The 24,185-nt window shown below is 40.5% G+C and overlaps 1 protein-coding gene across 1 annotated transcript in view; it reads right to left on the bottom strand.

Annotated features, from left to right (window-relative positions):
- Positions 1–23,888, bottom strand: part of mapkapk2a (MAPK activated protein kinase 2a) — a 36,553-nt gene extending 12,665 nt beyond the window's left edge. Inside the window, exons 1-2 of the mRNA XM_034218319.1 lie at positions 23,130–23,888; positions 3,412–3,551 (exon numbers count right to left, since the gene is read on the bottom strand). Coding sequence (XP_034074210.1) covers positions 3,412–3,551; positions 23,130–23,348 — 359 coding nt within the window. The 5' untranslated portion in view covers positions 23,349–23,888. The remainder of the gene's footprint in view (positions 1–3,411; positions 3,552–23,129) is intronic.
- Between the last annotated feature and the right edge of the window lie 297 nt (positions 23,889–24,185).

Genomic DNA, 24,185 nt, shown 5'->3' with positions numbered 1-24,185 from the left:
AGGCCTCGGCAGATCGCAGACAACTAAAACTACTACTTGTATAAGCAGGGATGGCTAAAAGTTTGTAAGCAGGAGAGCTAGATGCTAACAGATGCCAGATGCTAACAGGTAGTGCGAGCCTGTAGAAATTGCGACTGCCTCCAATGACAGCGTAGGATCGACTGTCTGACAACTCCGGAGTCAATGGTCAGACTCAACATAGTGTCATTGGGACCCGTTTCACAACATGGAAGAATACTTAGATATCAGAATATAGGTGACCAGAACGACTCAATGTGTGCAGTGTCAGGAGACAATCACACAGAATACCTCAGTCTTTAAGTGTTACGTCTCTGTGATATTCAAGGAAATGTTTTAGTTTCATCGGAATTACTTTTCATTATTGACATTTCATGCTATACATCTGCTTAAGGAAATTAGTCATCATTTGCTGCATTTTGCTTGAATGTGTAGGCGGACAAGTCCACTCCCTCCGCACTGTAGTAACCACAGCCCTAATTGCACGTGTCACAAGTGGATGGGGGTTTAGTGGTTTAAAGTGCTACATATAGAACATCTAAAGGCGAAGAAAAGACACCCATCTCATTTAGAAGAAATGGTTCATTTTCTTCTAACGGTCATACGCTACAGATTTACAATAATGTATGCGACTGTTGATAACAACTAAGATGGGTATTGCTTCACCTTTAGGCTTTCTTGCTCATGAGTCCCAAGTCTGGAAATAGTTGTACTTCTCAGATGTATAGAAGTCATCAGATGGATGTATACAATCTAAAAATGTTACTTTTAATAAGGGCTGCTGAATTAATCGTATTTTAATCGCAATTACAATTTTGGCTTGCAACGAACATGAAAACAACATAATCGAAATAAAACGATTATTTATTTTTATTGGTTTTTCAGTTGAATTATACTTAAAGTTCAGGGTAATCAACGGTTTTAAAAAACCATAATGTTCAATTTTTTCAATAAATGGATGTTTCAAAGTAAATGGATAATTGTTTTTTAATAATCGTGATATCAATTATTGACCCAAATAATCAAGATTATGAATTTTTGCCCATAATCGAGCAGCCCTACTTTTAAACGCAATCAGACAAACAGTGGGGTCTTGTATTTGAATTCATAATTGTTTTGAAAAGTTCTTACTTGCCAAAGAAGCAATATGTCCAGAACATCCGAAGGATCCTTGATCATATCTAAGTCGTAGGCTAGTGACAATGAAAATATCATTAAACATCAATTGTCCACTTTGAATAGAAGGTCATCTTTCCATGCAAACCACTAAAGCCACTGATGAGATGCTCCAACATAACTTTACAATTCTCCATCAAATCCTCCCATTTACATGTTGTCTTATCAGGAATGCACCACTACAGACATGTGATGGCTGAAGTCTCATATGTTACTTCCACATTCACATGGGGTATACAGTGGGGCAAAAAAGTATTTAGTCAGCCACCAATTGTGCAAGTTCTCCCACTTAAAAAGATGAGGCCTGTAATTTTCATCCTAGGTACACTTCAACTATGAGAGAGAGAATGGGGGGAAAGAATCCAGGAAATCACATTGTAGGATTTTTAATGAATTAATTGGTAAATTCCTCGGTAAAATAAGTATTTGGTCACCTACAAACAAACAAGATTTCTGGCTCTCACAGACCTGTAACTTCTTCTTTAAGAGCCTCCTCTGTCCTCCACTCGTTAACTGTATTAATGGAACCTGTTTGAACTTGTTATCAGTATAAAAGACACCTGTCCACAACCTCAAACAGTCACACTCCCAACTCCACTATGGCCAAGACCAAAGAGCTGTCAAAGGACACCAGAAACAAAATTGTAGACCTGCACCAGGCTGGGAAGACTGAATCTGCAATAGGTAAGCAGCTTGGTGTGAAGAAATCAACTGTGGGAGCAATTATTAGAAAATGGAAGACATACAAGACCACTGATAATCTCCCTCGATCTGGGGCTCAACGCAAGATCTCACCCGGGGGGTCAAAATTATCACAAGAACGGTGAGCAAAAATCCCAGAACCACACGGGGGGACCTAGTCAATGACCTGCAGAGAGCTGGGACCAAAGTAACAAAGGCTACCATCAGTAACACACTATGCCGCCAGAGACTCAAATCCTGCAGTGCCAGACGTGTCCCCCTGCTTAAGCCAGTACATGTCCAGGCCCGTCTGAAGTTAGCTAGAGAGCATTTAGATGATCCAGAAGAGGATTGGGAGAATGTCATATGGTCAGATGAAACCAAAATAGAACTTTTTGGTAAAAACTCAACTAGACGTGTTTGGAGGAGAAAGAATGCTGAGTTGCATCCAAAGAACACCATACCTACTGTGAAACATGGGGGTGGAAACATCATGCTTTGGGGCTGTTTTTCTGCAAAGGGACCAGGACGACTGATCCGTGTAAAGGAAAGAATGAATGGGGCCATGTATCGTGAGATTTTGAGTGACAACCTCCTTCCATCAGCAAGGGCATTGAAGATGAAACGGGGCTGGGTCTTTCAGCATGACAATGATCCCAAACACACCGCCCGGGCAACGAAGGAGTGGCTTCGTAAGAAGCATTTCAAGGTCCTGGAGTGGCCTAGCCAGTCTCCAGATCTCAACCCCATAGAAAATCTTTGGAGGGAGTTGAAAGTCCGTGTTGCCCAGCGACAGCCCCAAAACATCACTGCTCTAGAGGAGATCTGCATGGAGGAATGGGCCAAAATACCAGCAACAGTGTGTGAAAACCTTGTGAAGACTTACAGAAAACGTTTGACCTCTGTCATTGCCAACAAAGGGTATATAACAAAGTATTGAGATGAACTTTTGTTATTTTGTTATTCCACCATAATTTGCAAATAAATTCTTTAAAAATCAGACATTGTGATTTTCTTTCTCATTTTGTCTCTCATAGTTGAGGTATACCTAGGATGAAAATTACAGGCCTCTCTCATATTTTTAAGTGGGAGAACTTGCACAATTGGTGGCTGACTAAATACCTTTTTGCCCCACTGTATATATCTGTCAGGAGGATCATCGCTGCCCAAATATATCTGCTAAAGTGCACTTTAAAGTGTTTTGACCGAGGGATAAGGAGCTGCATTTATCAATCAATCAATCAATGTTTATTTATATAGCCCAATATCACAAATGTTACAATTGTCTCAGTGGTCTTCACAGTGTGTACAGAATATCAGTATGACAATACGACACCCTCTGTCCTTAGACCCTTACATCGTACAAGGAAAAACTTCCGGAGAAAACCCACAGTTTAAAGGGAAAAATGGGAGAAACCTCAGGGAGAGCAACAGAGGAGGGATCCCTCTCCCAGGACGTTTACATGTGGTCATTTGATTAACCACTACACATGGATAGGTATTGTATTGTTTGTGTCACTGAGACTGTGCACTCACCACTCCATGACAATAAGCAGGCACTTCCTGGCCTGATAGAGGTTCTCGTAGACATCAATGATGCGCACGATGTTGGCACAAGGTGACGCCCTCCAGTGGAGCTCCACTTCTCTGCGGGCCTTGGCACAATCCTGCAGCATCTGGACAGGGGACATGAAAGGAGGCTGGTTAACATCAAATAAAAACAAAACAGTTCTGTACTGTTTAATTGCCTATTTCCTTTACATATATGCACTGGTCAATGTGACAGAACTGGACACCAGGTCTCATTGTTTGGGTGTGAGGTGTAAATTATGTATTGTACTAAGTGACATGAAACCAATTGCGGACAAACAGGTTGCCACTACTGCTTCCCATCAGTAGGAAACATTAAAGAACATTAAATACCAGGTCCAGTGCTGCCATCATCTGGCAAAATGTTTGAAAGAAGGTGTCGAGTTTTTCAAACTTGGTCTCGTGTGAATGTAGCACCCTCTTTGTGTGTCACTAGGTCATTGCAACGCTTTAAACAGTTGTATCATTACACAGATATGTATCCATTTGTTAATGCTATATTAATAATGCCTTAAAGTGTCATTTCACTCTACTAGACACCCGATACCAGGAAGTCAAACATGAGCTTCAGTTGCAGAGAAGTACGTCTGAAACACTCTGATATTCAGCATGCCGCTCAAGGACACTCAGGAACCCTGGCCTTATGATTCCTGCCATGATTCGAGCCTTATTGCCAGGTTGCATTCAGTATTGCAATGCATCAAACAACACTGCGGCAAAACAAAGTTACCCAGTATGACATTTTTATTAAAAAAAGGCTCGGACATAGGATCATGTGTTATGACCTTGCCAGTTGTGAATCACGTAAAATGTAAATGCATGTAAAATGCTGCAGAGATGTCACAGGAAACTAGCCTTTTCTTTTAGAGTAGTAAAGAGATGCTGGGTCGAATATAGGCCTGAACTTCTGACCTATGAGATGCAGCCAAGCGCAAAGAGTAAATATAAGATCATTTAAAGTTTATGAGTAAATAAAAAAGAAGACCATATTGACTACACAGCTAAACAGAGTGTAATGTTAACTTTAATGTAGAAATGCATACAAATGTTGAATGCAAAATCTAAAATGTGGTGTTAGATGGGAAGCAGGTCACACTTCTCAAATAAATAATTCAGGTTTAAAGAAACAGAGTCATAGTAGTATTTTCCCAAGCACTTTGGATATAAGTTATGAATAAGTGATGTAGGAATGTCAAGTGCAAGTGATTGTTTATAGATGAATAATAAACAATAAAATACCACAAGTAAAACCCTAAAATATCCGTGCCAGTCATTGGACAAATCCAGCCTTGCAGTTTTGACAATGAGCCATGGTCTGTGTTTTTGCTGTCTCACATTCCAGCGCTGCCCACGGTCACAACACGGCAGCGGGCCGCGGTCCAGAGGGCAGCGACTGCAGGGACAGCAGAGTGCAGGGACAGCAGAGTGAAGCGTCTGCATAAAGTACTGTCAGTATGAGCACAATCAGCACATGCACATGAAAGGAGCCAGGTGACCGTGATGGAGGTGAATGTCTGGCTCTGCTGAAGTGACTGTTCTGACAGGCAGCAAAAAAGCCATAAACATGTTCATGCGGTTGGTTTGAAAACATCCATGCAAGTGTCTGAAAACTATTATTTAGTTTGTTGAAAAGGGAAACTGATACCGTGTCCACCCTCTGCATGTGACTGTCTTCTTTTATACATAATGTTGGCAAGGGAAGGCAATAAATAATATAAAATGTCACTTTTTGATTTTAAGATACTAGATACTAATACTAAAGAAACTCCCCAAGAAAGACAAGACAATGTTTAACATAGTGTTGCACGGTGTACCGATACTTGAAAGGTACCGCGATACCCTGCGTTTAAGAACGTTACGATTCCTCCGTTTCATTAGTATCGGTACTTTAAGAATGACGGGGAAAAGTACTCCGGTGAGAAAGCACCGTTTAAATAAGAGCCGTGTGTTTTCAGCGCTCTGCTTCCACTCTCTGCACTGCAGCCGTGCCTGCAGCAGGGGCGGTCCTAACACTGACATCTGACCCCCCTGTGGCCCCCCTAAAAATGAAAAGTGAAAACTGAAAAATGTATGATTTATTACACGATTTATTGAATGACGGAATAGACGGAACTAACGTTATTCGTCATTCTAGTCGGACCCATTAGAGCGGTGCACTCACTTTCACTGTCCGGCTGAAGGCGAAAAACAAACACTTTTCATCTCGGATCATCAGAGGCTGTTGCATCCAAGAAAGACTGATTGAAACCTACGTTTCGAGAGACTACCACGATAATTGAAGGTGATTTAAACTATTGTATCCGTGTAATTGTAGATGTAAAGTAGAGATGTAACTGTTCATTGCCTTTATTTTTATATAAATATGATATGGTGTTAGTGCAAAAATTGTACTATAACTTAAGCTGAAGCTAACAGTAATAACTATAAGATATATCTGAAATAAATAAGTGTACTGAAACAAATGCCAATAACTGTATTGCATTGTTTTCTTATGCGCAATTACTTCATACTGTCTAATTCTCTTTTTCGTCCTGCATTTATTGTGTGCCCCCATCAGAAAATAACTGGCCCCCCCAGTCAAATTGGTCTAGAACCGCCACTGGCCTGCAGTCCCTCCCCTCTCAAGCAAGCTCTAAGTCCCTCACCTCTCTCGTGCACGCGCTAGCTGCCAGAGCATGTGAGAAAACAAGAAGCATGGCTGCAAGTGAGAGTGCAACTGCCGCTGCGCCTCGGCTTGTTGACAAAAAAGACGCCAGAAGCGAAATTTGGAAGTATTATTTTTAGCTATATCTCTGACAGTGAGGGCAAGCCTACGGACACCACGAGGCCCATCTGTAAGAAATGTTTTAGATCCCTGAAAACCAAGGGAGCCAACACATCAAACTTGGCTAAGCACCTTGCCGACTGGCATCCAGAGCTGAATTTAAAGACAGACAGGTTAGCGAATGTGATCGCATAATTACATCATGCTCAAGCCCATGCCCTCAAATCTAAGTCAAACAAGTGTCATTTATTTTGTGACAAACGAACGTTTTCGTAGTTTGACGAGGCAATTAATGGCAATGATAACTGTCTAATATGGCTATCTTTTTAGCTAACTTACCAATGTGGCTAACATCTGCAATGTACATTTTGTCAATAATTATTTATATTACTGTACTATTACAAAAAAAATTATATTTTATAAAACGGTTTATAAAACAAAAAAGTTGTTTGAGATGATGCTTAATTTTACTTAATACGAATTATTGTCATTTATTTTGTTTATTGTTTAAAAGTTTGTGTTATGGTTATGGTGTGAAATAAAGCACAATAATTACATTTAAGACTGTTTCCCTTTTTTTAATAATCGGAATCGCAATTCTTGACTTGGTATCGGTATCAAAACCAAAATGTTGGTATCGTGACAACACTAGTTTAACAGACAAGTCATCAAAGATAACATGCTGTTTTTATACCTCTTATCTGAGTATTGCCACTGACGTCATTTTATATTTCAAACACAATAAGGCTTGTTTTATATACTTGCATCTTACAACAAGCATGTACGTTTGAGTGTTGGGTGACTGACCAATAAAAGATGATTATTTCTGTTACCTGGTAGAGTTGGTATAGCATAATGTTGTATTACTCCCTACTTTATCTCAACAGTGAGAGGGTTCAACCACACTTTGGGACTGAACAAATAGAGGTGGGTCTGACTTTCTGCGTCACAGCAGAGTGAAACAACTCTCAATACGACACAAGACCTTTTGGACACAATAACATTAGGCATAGGACAGAACTGACGCACTGTGCTCCTGCATACTCTAACCTTTCACCCATAACGAAAAAGAAAAAAAAAGACAAGCCACAAAAATAATGTGGTGAATATAACAATCCATTTATAAGCAGATAATATTGTGTTATTACTTGGAACAACAGCTCTTTCTGCATAATAATATGTTAAAGGTTTTCAAAGTTATATTACAGCACAAATAGCTTGATTAAGTCCCGTCCCGAAAAAAACATGACCGAAAATATAAAGTACTTTAAGACATTGAATGATTTCTCTTGTTGTATCATCTGTGTGCTACATGTTAAGGTCGAAGAAACCTCAATCACACAGACATTAATAATTGATTGCCAAAACTGACAAATAGGTTGAAAATGAGCTACTCTTTTTATAAACTAAGCAGTTTTAGTAGTTTTCCCAAATATTGTTAAATCTGGAGTATCGCTGTTAAACCATTACACTGACCCACACTCAAGCACATGTATGAAATGGTTTAATTAGGAAGGGTTCAGTCATATGATCCAATATAAGACATAATAGACGTCCATGACCATTGTTTCATTTTTGACCCAATTTGGAGGTAAGCCAAAGAGACGCTTGTCAACTCTACTGTTGACATTGCGACAGATGGACATGTGATATCGGAGACACGTGTGTTGCCAGCAGCTTCTTTTCAACTGGAGCTTAGCCGGAAGGGCGTGAAGGTCAGGATATCCTCCCAGATCCCCCAAACATTCATTTGAGTCTGGCCTATAAGGGTTGAATTTTTCTGTGGGTTGTTTTGTGATGAAGGGGTATTTTTTGGAATAAGTTACATTCTAGAGAAGCAACATTAATGTTAGCAACAGAAAAGCCCCAATATTAACCGATTATCTCACAAAAAAACGGAATCTAAAATGTCAATAAAACAAATAACATTTGTGACGTCAACATATTGAGTGATGTTGGAAATAATAAAGAACACAGATGGTATTCAGCATCAGTCATCCATCATGCCCTCTCCTGAGTCACTGCCTGCAGGTAGCACTGCAGGCAGTGACTCACATCACTGACGACTGTCTCCACTTCACCTGGTTCACTTCTCTACTTCTGTGGGAAGCAGCCTGATAATAAATATAACATGGTTTCCTCTCGTTGCCATTTGTTTAGATACATTTATTTACTCCATTTGAGGCAGTCTTTTGTGATGCATTTATGGCTGATGTTCATATTTAATTCCTCCCGTTATGAGACTCTTCAGAAAATGTTACCCGCTGTCTAACTATTATTGCCCTGAGTCCTAACGGTCATGAGGAACTCAAAGATGCATATATGCATGTTCTGGAAACAAGAACCATGTGCTGAAACTAACATTAGCACATCTAAATATAGCAGACTTCCGTTCATAAACAAAGACTTCACACCGTCCCACATGCTCAATCTATACGCATACAAGATCACACCCCGTCACCTCTCTGCTGGTGTTTGTGTGCCAGCAAAGCCCCCCCATCTGCTGTTGGCTTTTTGAGGGTAAACACTGAAGCTTGTGGAGAAAGAGGGAGATGAGGGGGGGGGGGGCAGATGAACACACAATACATTTCCTCCAGCCAACACAAAAGCTCCCCAGCCCAGGGCAAGACAGTGGGAGGCGGGATGGGTGTAAGCTGAAGGAGCACCCATCCTCCACCTGCCATCTACTCGTACGCCAAGGAGAAGTTAGTTCAGGAATCATATGGTGGTATGAGAAAAATATACATGACATGTGGATGGGGCAGTGACATGTGGAAATATTATTGAGGGGTGACAGGCTAAGCTTGGCTCAATAGGAAAGCCTCTTAACCTGACAAATAGGGTTAAACAACAATACACTGGAAGGTGTGTGTGTGTGTGTGTGTGTGTGTGTGTGTGTGTGTGTGTGTGTGTGTGTGTGTATTGTTCAGTGTGCACTTAGTGAGGCAGCAAACATGTTTGTGTCAATGTGACATGATCTGATTAAAGGCATCTGCTAGGCCTCACAAAACCATCAGATATACGCTTGTGTGGGTGTGTGTGCGCTTTCTTGCTCGCTCGCGTGTGTGTGTGTACACTGGTATCATCTGTTTGGTGTGTCTGTGTGTTAAATGCATAAAAACAACTGCACTATTTTTTTGGACTAAAAAGGGGAAGTATTCATGTTAGCATGTTCAAGTAATAAAGGTGTAAAACTGTAGGTGAAGGGAATTTAAAATGGTAAAACAGCAATCAATCTATAGACACAAGAGGATACAAAAAGCCTACATTCGCACAGGGCTGCACAAAGTAGGCGTGAACACCACCAATGCATTCAAACTAGTTTTACATTTTTCTACTTTACTGAAAAACTCCTGCTGTATACAAATAATGACTCTACTCACAGACTCTGTATTAAAAAAGCGTAGACTCCACATAGTTTGTGCACACGATCCTAGTGAACCATAGATAAAAGTACATAGAGCTTCAAAACATTCCAGCTGTCAATCATGCCACTGACAAATATGTTTCACAATCAGCATGGACACACCTTTAAAAAAGAAATTGCCTTCGTAAAAAGGACTGCTCCATGTTTGAAGATCTCACCAGTCAGAATAAAACTACCAGTAGTGCGAGAAATAGACACATCCAGCTCTCAAGACAGATAGCTAGTTTGTGGATTAGTACCTTTAGCCAGCAGGTGTCCTAGTACACAAAGCATTCATTAAAACATTGGGTGGCTGACAGGGGGAAAAGGAGTGAGAGAGTGTGACATCTGTACGACAGACCGAAACAGCTGCCTCACTTCCTGATACAGACGTCAGGGCACCAAGAAGGAGATTGAGGAGAGTCTTTAAAGAACAACAGCAGGGTTGCTAGAGACAAAGACAGATAGGAATAATGAACAGTTCACTGTAACTAAAGAAGTGAAACGGGGAAAAAGGAATTTGGTATATTTTAGAAGTTCACCTTATGATTCATGGTGTGAATCCCCCACGGTGTCTGATGAAACAGATGATACTTTGTGTTCAGCTGAATGAATACAAACTGATTGGTGTGTAATCAGCTGATTTCAAATAGCAGGGGGTTCACGCTGCCATTCATTGTTACTGCCCGTGGTGCAGTGACACTGACGGCCGGCTAAAAAAAACGTTTTTCCTTCAAACACTTGATCAATGGATTTGAAAAAGGTAGCAGGCAGATGGTTTTATGGCTTTATGACTGTATTTAACAGCTACAAGGTTTTTAAAGTTCTATTTTAAAGGCAGCCCTAATTTAACATACAAATATTTACCTATTCTATTTCCCCCTAGAATCTGAAGACACCACTGTTATAGCAAACCGCCGATAATTAATGTGATTGAGCAACTTTCTATGTACCAAAACCTGATTGTCTACAAATTAGTGTTTTCAGTGTTGGCCAACGTTTATAGAAGTGCAACAGAGAGCATTTAAAGTTAAATGAATGAATTCTGGAAGTGCGACAAACATTCACTTCCCCTAAACATTAAAACCATTCAGCATAATTCAACCATTTTGCTTCCTTATTTGAAATCTGATCATAAGACCAAAGCAGAACAAACAAAAAATACTGAGAATAGTTTGTGGAGAGTGAGTCCGGCATCAATAAAGTAATACAAAACAAAGTGATATCTCAAGGGTCAATTGAGAGTACCCACAGCCATTCATAAACACACTGTTGTTTCAGTATGACAGGATGCTGAATCTGCTTGGAAATTACTCTGTATCAGATACAGTTGGTTACCTTCTGAGTCCATCCATCACAACTACAACACCACATCCTTCCAAATACACTTCCCCCAACAGAGAAGTTCAATGTGTGGGGGTTGGTAAATACTGCACACAATCACATGCCATATAAATTGCAATTCAGTTAATCATATTATGTTGAAAGAGCTTACAAAAACCAAGATGAATGTTGACCAAAGGAGCTTTAACTTAAGATAATCTGTTTGTTTGTGACCGATGTCTAACAAATATTTTTACAATAATCTGAAAGGAGAAATAAAATGGTACAGCAGTATACACCATTCACAGTTTTGCCATAATAACAATGTCAAATATCACAAACGTATAGCCCGTCCTGTTTATGCATAAGCACTTGTCTGGACAATGGAAGAAGCATAACGAAAAATAAAAGAAAATGTCTTCTCAATCACTAGATCACATAACAGTCCCTAAAGCCCCGGCCACACGAGGACGATAAGGAAACGCAGAAAATGAAAACGATAACGGGTCCCAAGGTGGGTAGATCTGCAAACTAAATGCTTTGGGGGGTCAAACGGCTCCGTGTTTACGCCTATACGATCATTTCCTGATAACGTTGAAGCAATAGCCCCGCCTCTCCCCACCTCTCCTGCTCAGAGATCAGCTGCTGGGCTGTCAGAAGAGAGGGAGGAAAAGAGAGGCTCCGTTTTTTATTCTTATATGATTATATAGAGTCGTTATTCATTTGTTTTAAAGCTCAATAAATAACAAAGAAGACCTTTGACCGGCACTTTTCTAATTTTGTCCGGAAGATTTCAACTTTAACGAATGTTGACCGGCGAAAAAAAATCTAACTGAAACTCTGCTGCACGGTCCCCTCGTTCCTTGGAAGAGGCGGAGAGGTGGGTGTTTTTCATCTGCTGGTGGACTACCGGAGAGAATTACAGCAGGAGCACACGCTTGCCTCGGGGAGGGAGAAAAAGAGCCAGAGCGCCCACAGCGGAGAATAAACAGAAGGGCGACCATGGCAACTATGCGCGGGAAGTCGTCTTCGCTGCTTTTGTGGCAGGAGTACAGCGCCACTTACAGGCCTGGCATATGTACTACAGTGTCTCCAGCGCTATCGAGCGGTCACGTTTCTGGTGCCTGTGGACGGAAGACTTTTTTGATAACGATGGCGGACACACACACACACACACACACACACACACACACACACACACACACACACACACACACACACCACACACACACACACACACACACACACACACACACACACACACACCACACACACACACACACACACACACCACACACACACACACACACACACACACACACACACACACACACACACACACACACACACACACACACACACACACACACACACACACACACACACACACACCAACACAACACACACACACACACACACTACACACACACACACACACACACACACACACACACACACACACACACACACACACACACACACACACACACACACACACACACACACACACACACACACACACTGTGGGTCTCTAACCCCCTGATCCCACCGGAAGCGTCTGCGCTGCGTCTGCGCTGCGACCTCCTCCTGCGTCATAACCCACCAGGCGCGTTTCAAAACGTTGCGGAAGCGGAGCGTCGTGTGTGCAGCCTCGCAGTTGTTGGATGAACATTCCACTTCCTGCCTGCGCCGCGTCAAAAATAGGATTCATCCTATATTTTAGAAATTCCTTGCGGCGAGGAGCTTCTGGGACGCTTCAAGCCGCGGCGCAGCGGGTCTGGTGGAATAGCACCCATTGACTAGGAGTGGCCCGCGATCGCTAAAACGCCGCAGCGCAACGCAGACGCTCCTGGTGGGATTAGGGGGTTAGTCCAGACAATCAGAGTGAGCCTTAAATAGGGTTGGGCGTTATGACGAGTTTATCGTTTTATACGATACCGATTGGTGATGATAATGGTCCCCATGACTTTACAGGACGACTCAGACATACTTTTTTTTTTTTTTTTTACTTCACACATAAAACAAGTTCCAGTTGAGCAATGTGCCAGTTTGTAAAATCAAATTCAGTAGTGTCTGATTCAAAATAAAACTTGAATTAAGAACATGGTTATCCAAACTACCAATATATCGATGTGTTGGATTGTGTTCTTAAACATTAGCTCTGTCAGTAAATTAGCAATTAGTTATAATTTTCTGCAGCAGCAAATCTTGTGAAAGTGTAATTTGCAGAAATAGCGAAGATGACCAGTCAAGTCATAAAGATCAAACTGTTGATTTTCAACAACAGAGAACAATAAATGATTTATTAATTGTATGCTGACAGCAGTAGATCAGTTGTATAGTGGAATAATGAAGAGGCACTCTAATAGCAATGATCAAAAGACATCTTCTAGATGCCACTCTTCTAATGGAACAGTTATTGAGAAACAGAGGAGCAAGCAGAGAACCTCTTCCTTCCTCCCTCCCTCCTTTTCCTTCCTTTCTCTCACCATCTCATGATTGAAGCATGGGCATGGCTCTTCCTTTCCGAGCTAACCTGTAATTCGACACGCTGACACTGTCAATGCTACACTCAGATGTATATTGTGTACTAGAAATCATTTGTTTTAGGACACCATTTAAATCAAGTTTGGATTTTTCTGTTCAGTAGAAATCCAAGAGAACATTTCAGAAATCAAAACCCCATAAAGAAAAGAGAAAACGCTGCCATTTCAAACTGGCCAATGTTTCCAGTTCCTCTTTTCTTACCCAACCCTGGACAGGTGTGTTTATTTCACCACGGTGACTTCCACATCCATATTTCCAACGACTCTCAAAATGTGGCTCAACATTTAGTCCTTCTGTCTCTGATTACATCACCTTAACGACATTCACCTAGTTTCTTACCAAAAACTTTTACACGTACAAGGAATCTTCTTTGGTATATCTGGTGGAGCAAACATAAACAATCTAAGAATATAAGTTGCAATATCAGCTCAAAAATATAAAAGGTAATACAAAATAAATATTTTAAAGAAACTATTAAGCATTCAATAGAATAAAGACAAGTATTAACACCAAATGTTATGAAGCTTAAAGACAAGAATCTGTTTTCAAAAAAATGTGCTTGTCCTTGTTTGCCCCTCCCCCTCTAGTCATAGTTTGTGGAAGAGGCTATTACCTTGAACATTGAACGGTAATGTTTCGCAATATACCTCCGCAGCTTATATCATACCGAGGCGGCTCGCCTAAATGAAGTCTGTGTGGGAAACGCTTGAATGCATAAGGAACTATCTCCTCTAAATATAATCAATAGATACAGAACAAACGTCAGAGGCGCAGCAGCCTAAAGGAGGACATACCATATGTCACTAAGGTAATCCCAATGAGTGCATGTTTAGTGTTAATAATTGTACACAAATTGAAGCCAACTACAAACATTTTGGCAACTCAAGAAAATGAACATTGTGAGTCCATTTACCGCAATCTAACCACTGCATTGGCAAGGTGGGAGGTCCGTACACAAGAAAATGCAGTGCTTTCTGGGAAAAACACACCGCTCAAATTTGACCACAACCAAATGCAACAGTATCCAGTAAGACCGTGTGTTGGGTTCAAGTGCAGATTAAAAGGTAGAATTCTTTGGTAATGCAAACTGAGACACTGTGCAGTGTTTTGGCACCTAGTGGATATATTATTCAAACTGAACTTTCCTTTTTTACCAATATGCTGTATCAGCCAACAGAAACACACTTCTATGTGTTTTTTAACACTACTATTTTACTTTCACCTGATTGCTCTCAATAACCTGTTTTGTTGTGTGAATATAATTGTAGTCACTGTAAGATAGATGCCTCTACCCCTTTAAAAGCGTGTGTGGCAGGACACAGATCAATCAGCACAGAAGGGCAGATCCTGTAGCTTCGTCACTAACAAAAGCAACAAAGTCAAAAAGGATTCATTATAAATTAAATGTGCATTTCCAGGACTTTCACAACTTTAGTCTCCTTTGGACTCCATGTCGCTGCCACAGTCTCTCTCCCACAACCACAGAACATCTGAGAGACACACATTATTCAGTTGCACTGTAAGCACAAACAGTTCAACAGACAAATACAAGTTTTACAAGGTAGTTTCACCTTGGGCCAGTCTGGCTGATTCCCTTGTCCTGGCATCTACTGCAAACCTAATGAATACAATAAATGAGAAGGGGGCCGACTCAGCTGATGTCAGCGAAGGGAACAACAAGGACAGTTACATTCAGTTGAGGTATCAATCTACTTGGTTACAGTCTGTCTTACAGCAGCAAGACAAGATATTAGAGAAGTCAGCACACTACATGCCAATAGTGCAACAAGGGAACAAAATAATGTGTGAAGGGTTTCAAGGAAGTAAAAAGAAGCCACAAATGTCTAAGAGGTTGGTGCCGTGTCCACATAAAAAGCAAAAGCGGGTCCTGTCACACTTTTGCTATTATATCTCCACTAGCTTTTATCAAAACTTTATCTCTTCAGGAAATGTATCGTATGAGCTGTAGTGTACATTCCCTTTCTGCATTTTTCAAATTCATTTGAAATGTTAAACTCACCATTATCAGAAATCCTGATCATCAAGGTTCAAGGCTCTTTATTGTCAAACTAATATAGCTACAGAGTAATTATGTCGTTGAAAATCTTAGGTCACAGGCTTCTCCAACAATGCAACACAATAATACAGATAAGCAGACGATATTAAAGCAATATTAAAGTATATTATATTAAAAGTAATACAAAAGAAAGATAGTTCTAAAAAAAGGCTTATACTTATCTATAGGTTCATATTCCTATTCTGTACAAAGGGATACCATAGCCATAGAAATTAAGCGAATGCAGGGTGAAATCATAAACAATAAATACTTTCTCAAGTATCCCCATATTTCCTGATCTGACACTGCCTTTGAGACCAAAATCAAAGTTTCTAAAAGCAGCACTGATTTTCACAAAACATACTCAGTTCCACAAATACTGAGCGCATAGCTTTGTACACATAGTTTTAAGCCACAACTGAAAGTGATACGACAAATCACATATATCAAAATTGGCCAAATAATATAAGAACGTTTGAGTGCAGAGTTAAACCCAGCGCTTTATTCTATCAGCCATTAAAACACTGTACATGTATGATGCAAGGACATTTGGGGATTTTTTTTCTCTAAATTGTAGCGTGTAATATGATAATTTACCCAAAACATAAATACCAAAAAATTGCTATATCATCCGCACTCTCCTCCATGTTAATTTGTTCTCCTGTTTTCTAGGGAGTCAGTGAAGAGACTTTTAAACTTCTCTATCACAGAGTTATCACCGTAGCCAGATAGTGTCAAACCAACGTCTAATACAGGTTGAGCAGGAGGGAGATTATATCAGTTAATACAAAAACAGTATCCCGCATTGACTCATTTATTTTGTCACTGTTCTTACGGTCATGGTTCACTGTAATTATCATTTATGGATGATTTGGGTTGCAAAATTAGGGTTAGGACATTTTCAAAGATGGAAACTTTCCATGGGAATTAACGGGAATTTTCTAAATTGAAGGTTGGCTCTTCATATAGAACTTAAATATAGTTGGGGAAAGTATATTTTAGCATAATCTTGACTAAAACAAACAGATGCCATTCAAGTACACTTGAATATCCATGCAGGGTTTCCCACACATAGACTATACTTGGGCGGGCCGCCCAGGTATATTAACGGCCGCCCAAGTATATTTCGCGACCCATTTAGGTTTTTTTTATTTTTATAAATTTGTTTTTTTTCCCGTCCGTGACCACGACGCCATCTGCGATCGATTAACTTGTGGACAATGATCCATCGCTCCCTTGCTCTGATCTCGCCTCCTTCTGGCCTGTTAAGTGGCCTGCCTCACACAGGGTGACTGGCTGTCCACATGATCAAATCAAAGCCCTTGATTGGTCTCTGTGTGTCATTCAAGCTCGGGATAACCTCAGCTCAGGTGAGGTAAAGGACTCTCTGAGTGTTTAGATAGTTAATAGTGCTGTAGCGACGCGTCGACTTCAAAATATCGTCGACGACATATTTCCGCGTCGACGCGTCGCTACACACACGTGGGTCACCCAAAGCAACAAGCAGTTCGCAATCGCACTTCAAACACAATGGAGACTGAAACGGCTACCACCTCCTCCTCACAGGATTGCGCACGAAGCCCCCAAACGAAAACATCTCGCCCTAGGTCTTCAAAAGCATGGGAATATTTTAAAGTCAGTCCAAAACGCAAAGATATTTATATATTTATATCTCACTGAGACTGCTGCATAGCCTAGCAGAAGCAGCAGCTAGCTGTGGTGGCTACAATTAGCAGCTAGCATTTGCTCTCCGATTTTTACATAAAATGGAATTATGGATTATAAATTCAATCATTTTTTTATACATAGACGTTAAAAACCTATGGATTAACCGATTCAGCCGCGTTTTTTCTCATTTTAATGCCATTGAACACGTCTTTTGATCAGATTACGGTGGTGAGACGATCTCCCGAGAAGCTCTGTGAAGGTACGTGTTGTGATGACTGTATTTGCTTCCCCTGTCGCGAGTCCGGATCACTCAGTGATGATACTATATACCTACATAATCTGTGGAGTCTCAGCTTTAATCGGATATATTGTATGTGCAGCTACGATAAGTAATAAGGGTACTTTTATCTTGAGTTCTGTGCCAATGTCCGTTAGCATTTTTCGCTCAGGGGTCATTTAGATGCTTATGAGACTTGTGTTTTGTTTTGGTAAACATGGTTTATATCGTCAGTTAGCTGAGATTATTACCGTTAATCTGGTATAACATATTAATAGGTTCTTAAATATTAAGATCCCTTGAGACACAGTATCGTGAAAAAAAAATGGTTTACATTACGTTTTTTTTACATTACGTTTTTTATGAATTGAACAACAGAAAAATAATCGTTAGATTAGTCGACTAATCGATCAAATAATCGCCCGATTAATCGTTTTCAAAATAATCGTTTCCCCCCAGCACTAATAGTTAACTTAGTCTAAGTTCTCAGTGGGTCTCAAACGGTGTGGTCACCATTTATGTAAACACATATTTCCATTTGAGAGGGTAGTGATTGGTCTAATGGATAGTGAGGTGGGCTGAAGATCGGAAGGCTGTGAGTTCAAATCCCGCCAGGAACACCACCACTAGTGTGCCCTTGAGTAAGGCACTTAGCCCTTAGTTACTCCAGGGAGAATGTCCCTGTAATCGGTCATTATAAGTCGCTTTGGATAAAAGCGTCAGCTAAATGAAATGTAATGTGATTAGTAAAATATGCATGAATAAATAAATAAAAAGTTAACTAGGTGAAAAAAGGTAAGATACACTTTTAAAACTTGTTGAGAGAAAACTAGTCTTTGCTGCTGCCTCAAAGAGGAGGGGGGGAGAGGAGGGAGACAGGAGAGGCTGATTCAGGAGCACAGACACACTCACAACTATAAATGAACCAAAAATAAATTAATAAACAAGTTTCAGTGTTTTTTTCATATTGGAAATGGTATGTTATTGGTTATGGCCATGATTTTATGATTATTGAAATGTATACAGTTATGTTTCATATAGGTGTTTCCATAGATCTAGTATCTTTATTTTCCCCTCAAAGTGCACCAGATTGATGCATTTAACTCCAAAATAAAAAATTAAATCTTAACGGGGGGGGCATGCCCCTGGACCCCCCTAGAGGATTTGAGGTCGACCCCCACTAAAAATCACATGGATAGGTTCCTAAATACATTTATCTTTTTAAATAGTAACGCATTTCCATATGTTCATGTGTGGGTAGTAGATTTAAACTATAGGGCTATCACTATGGGCCCTGCCTGTACCTGTTCGCTCTCCCATCGCGTGAAGGGTCTGCTAACAAGCGACCAACAGAAAGGTTCATGTTAATGTTGTTGCACGTCACCTCAACCCCCCGCTACCACCACCCCCCCAAGTATATTTCAGATCTGTGGGAAACACTGCCATGCCATAGCACACTGCATGGCTATTGAGACCACACCCCCTACAGGCATGTGCATTCCTCCATCACATGCACAGATGATTTCTAGAAGACTGGATCACACTTTTGAGCCCAAAGCACAAGACAAATGAAGCCACACATTTGAGCCTGAGGACTACACAAAGTGAAGTAAGTTGATGATATTATGGGGTAATATATGTATTTAATTTTTAAATTGCAATTATCACATACAAATGTATTCATCTAGTACAGTGTTTCTCAAACTTTTTCCTACCAAGGACCACTTAACCAATACAAAAAAACACTCGGACCCCCTAACTCCCCAAATATCCAAAAACACAGTTTTTCTAGAACAGATTACAAATCACCTGATGTGTGACGAAGGTGTTGCGCTGGGCTATATCCTGCAATCGAAAGTGCAACTTAAGCTCGCTCTGGGAGATATTCCCGCGGAAAACTTTTATTTATTTATTTATTTCAAATATGGAATATCTCAAATTCCCCAGCTTAACTTCCCATGGAAATGTACCGGAAATGTTCCGCCCCTTTGAAACCCTATGGATGATATGTTAAATGTTTTGAAATGTTTTACTCCTCGTATATTTTTTGGGCCTTGAAGAATCCGGACATTTAAGCTGGGCTGAAATGGAAGATATGTCTAAGGTGTGTGGCTACCTGCAAAGGAATTAAAAAGATGTGTAGGGTGTTCAATCCTTGCTTTAAAAGACCCTGAAGGTAAAATGTTTGCGTCTCTAAAAAAATGTGGGCACTTATAACAGCTCACAATTCAGCGATATTGCTTTGGATTTGTACCAAACCTTTGTTGGCGTTGATGTGCGGTTGGAGCAGAGTTCCCGTTAGCCGGTAATTACCGGACTACGACCGGTAAAATATGCTGAAGACCGGTAAATCTAAATCTCTCCGGTCAAAGCGTCCGGTCAAAATATATTTCCCCTTAGCGCAATACCGCATCAGTTGCGCAACTTGCGCCACTTATGTGACAGACAAAAGAGTATGTGACAGACAACAATAGTCAATTCTAATGTCTAACACGTAATGTGGAGAAAGAGATGTCCTGTATGGGTTGATTGTGCGTTGATCTGTTGGTAATGCCTCGGGGTTCCGGTCGACATGTAAACAAATGCATAATGCTGCGCTATACTTTGTGGCCTCACCCGGTTGCATAGCGACGCTTATTGTTTAGGTGTCTTTTAATAAGCAGGTAGTCATATCATTAGCTAGAACTAACTAGATCTGATCGATATGGACATAAACGCGAGTAAAGTCTAATCGGGAGAGAGAGATCAGCTGCTGCTGACGAGTCGACACGCAGCTCTGCATGATCACATGCAGCGGTGAGCGGACAAAACACACACTTCAGGTTAGAATATCACACGTAGCTATTTTAATGACCTCTCAAACTACCTAAACTAGTTATAGATATTAGTGGTGCACGATAATTATCAGCCTGATAATTATCGGTCCGATATTAGGAATTATGACGTCATCCCGATAAACCCGATAACAGTATTAATAGCCCCGATAATATACAATATATTTTTTGGGTAAAAAAAAAGAAAAACATACTGCGGTGTGGGTGGATTGGGATGAGGGGCGCTTGTTTTTCACTCGGCTCCTCCCGTTTTGCCAGTACTGTGGTATTAGTGGTTTAGGAAGAGGGGAGTTTTTCACAAATCCAGCGTTCCCTAACTCATGCCTGGCTGTGACGTAAATGGTGTGCGGCCGTGAAGCCAGGACAGTAAACAAACATGTCGCCGGTAGTATGGGACTATTTCAAAGTTTCAGAGTTAGATAGTTCGCTTGCTATTTGTATTAACAAATGCAATGCAGAAGTTCCATGAGGAGGGAAAAAGGCAACGAGCTATAATACTTCCAACCTGATTAGTCACCTGAAACATCGCCATCGCTACGATGGTGTGTTAAAAGCGTACGAAGACGCCTGCGCTGCTAAACTAGTGGTGAATCCAAAGCCAGCTGCAAAGGCACCGGGGCTTTTACCTATCGACAAGGCTTTTGAAAAAGGCAAGAAGTTTGCCAGAGACGACCCCAGGGCTAAAACGATCTCTAACTTCATCATAGAAATGATGGCGCTTGACGAGAGTCAAAACTGTTCTTGGCTTTGTTTTGTTCATAGTAGTAATGCTCATGTCATTTGCTCACTACTAGTCTTTTTTTTACCACCAGGTGTGCAAAAACTACAGGTACATTTAATATTATATATATATTATATTATTATCGGTTATCGGTATCGATCTTGAGAAGCAGGAAGTTATCGGTATCGGTTTCAAAAAAACAATATCGTGCATCCCTAATAGATATGTTTAGTTTTACTGTCGGGTCACTCATTACTGATCCGCGAGCTGCATGATACTGACGGGCTGTCAGGAGAGAGAGAGCGCTCCGTTTATTATTCCCGTGTTATTGTAAATTACTGTACACTTTTGAATAATGTAGTTAATCTACTATTATTAGTTTGTTTAAAATCGAATCATATCAATTTGTTTTAAAGCTCAATAAATAACAAAGAAGACCTTTGACCGGCACTTTTCAAAATTGTGTCCGGAAGATTTAAACTCTAACGGACATGTTGACCGGCGAAAACATATTCTAACGGGAACTCCGGGTTGGAGAGCTCTTTAGTTGCAATATCCATGTCTACCACAAATAATAGCATGTTACACTAGATGGAATAAAAGCTGTACCAAACACAACTTTCTAAAAAAGCACTAATAGTGTCCGAAGAATCGCAGAAGCCATGTGAATAGAGACTTGACAACACACCAACAACTGACAGGTTTGTGTGTGGGATCATGTTTAGAACAAACACAAACAGAAAGCGGTGACCCGGTTATTTAGAGTGAATTTCAATTTGAACCACAGCACAGGATGTTCCCATGGTGTGTGCTGTTCACTTGGGGGAGATTTTGTGCAACACCTATAACAACCTTTATAAAAGAATCCCTTCTATCATAATAAAGAAAGTGAATCGGGCTATAGTAATAAACTTCTTCATTGGGTCATATTTTGGTAACCAGTGTGTGTATAGCTGTTGTGACGTGTGTCCTTAATCAATCATTGACCGATACAGAGGTTTAACTCCAGCTGTAGTTCCTGACAATGCAGGGTGACATTACAACCCCCCCTAAGCTGTTTGTAATAAACAGGACACAGGAGAGTACCTACATGTAAATCCAAGGATGAAACTACAAAACTATATTTGTTTATCACGGGGTTAAATCATCACACTCAATGGTGGATGATCAAAACAACTACAATTGAAAAGCTTGAGAAACAATTTCAACATCACATATCCGGCTCTGGACTCCACTGATCACAACACTTTGACACATGATAAGATTTAACAAATCATTGCTTAGAAAGTGAAAGAAATACTCAACTTAGACTATGAAAATCCATTTAATCCTATATCAATCAATCAATCAATGTTTATTTAAGGGGTTTAAATCACAGACGACTTCATTAACAAAAAAATCTCTTTCTGAGCGGAGGGTGATTATATCAGTTGATAGAAAATAATACCATTAAAAACTGCATTCTGCTTTGACCCATTAAGACAAGACCCTGAACTATTCATACAGTCATGGTTCACTGTCAATATCATTTGTGTATGACAGTTAAAGTTATCAAACAGGGATGATAAAAAGATGGGGAGAACAATACTATCACAATGACCCATAAGGAAACAAAAACCTCACAAAGAAATGTTATCCTAATCTGCAAATAATGTTCTCCAGTCAGTATATAAAAACGTAAGAAAAGGGTTGTAGGATGACGTCAAGTTGTGTCTTCAACCAATAATGTGAATGTATTCAGTAAAATATTACAAAAAAAACTAGCAACTATTCACATGAAGCAGCTAAAATCAGTGACTGTATGGCAATGTTGCATAAAAAAATGAATTAATCAGCTATTAAAATAGTTGTTGCCAATACAGGTTTTGTCAATGGTCTAATTGATCAATCAATATTAATAACTTAATAACTCTTTCGTGAAACTCAACATGAATGTGTGCAGCAGGTGACATTTGGATTAGACCCACATTTGGACAACAAACTTGCTGTATTTCAACTTGCTGTCCCTCAGTTTTACACATTTAACATTATAGCTTTCTGACACATATTTTTCCCAAATATAACTCACCTTCAGCGCATACTTGTCTCCAGTCTTCTTTTGGAAGATTTCAAGCACCTTGCCATTGATGCCCAGCCCCAGCACCTGGCTGGTCACCTTGTAGTCGTCTGTGATGGCATTCTTCTTGATCTGTAAGGAGGGTCTCGCGTTGAAGGGGAGGAACTGGCCTGGGTTCTGCTGCCCCGCCGGGTTGGGAAACAGTGGCTGGTTCTGTGCGTTGGATAGCATGCTTTTGGTTTGGGCTGAGAGGCGAACGACAGCCACTTCTTAACAACACTTCTGTCTTTTTCCTTAAAATTACAGACCGAGTCTTCTTCCTGGGTTAGCTGGCCTCCGGTGTTCACGGTGTAGCAGCCAGGCCCGAGATACAACAGGCAGTAGTTCTGACGTTACAGGTTAACAAAGTCACTTGGTTAGCCGATTAAATGCTAAGTTAGCTAGCTGTTAGCATGCTAGCTTGATCCTATTCTTGACCTGTGATTCTCGGCTAACAACTCAGCTATCGGTTAGCTTATCCATCTCCGGTGGTGTCCGCCGTCCACCGGTTCCTCAAAGAGCACTTCAGGAACTTTTCTAAAACAGCCCATAAATCGGCGACAGGACTGGGTTTCTAAATTAGAAAGGTAGAAGCTTAAGAGTCAAGTAAAAAAACGACGAAAACACTTAACGAAAGACAGACAACAGGGGGAAAACTCCGACAGTAGCAGTAGCACGCCAAACACACAGTTCACTTTCCGACCGACAGACACCCAGCAGGTTTTACTGCTGACGTCATGGCTGGGGCTTTTTCGGCGCTTAAAGGAGAAGTACGACAGAGGAAGTGTTTATAACAGAGCCACTCACCGAGGCACCAAGACAGGGAGCTAGTTAAACATGACAAAAAGTTATGAGCTGATTGACGCCATGCAGCCAAAAGTAACCAGTCACCTTTATATTCTTTCAAGAAAACGAAATGTTGTCCTAAATCAGATCTCACTTACCATTGTCTTTCAGTCAAGGAGCCCTTCACAAGACACCAGTCCCCTGATCAATGACCTTTGTTCTGTGAAATAATTTATTTGACAT

Source organism: Gymnodraco acuticeps, unplaced genomic scaffold, assembly GCF_902827175.1.
Source record: "Gymnodraco acuticeps unplaced genomic scaffold, fGymAcu1.1, whole genome shotgun sequence".
Classification (NCBI taxonomy): domain Eukaryota; kingdom Metazoa; phylum Chordata; class Actinopteri; order Perciformes; family Bathydraconidae; genus Gymnodraco; species Gymnodraco acuticeps.
This window is presented reverse-complemented; position numbering and strand designations above follow the sequence as displayed.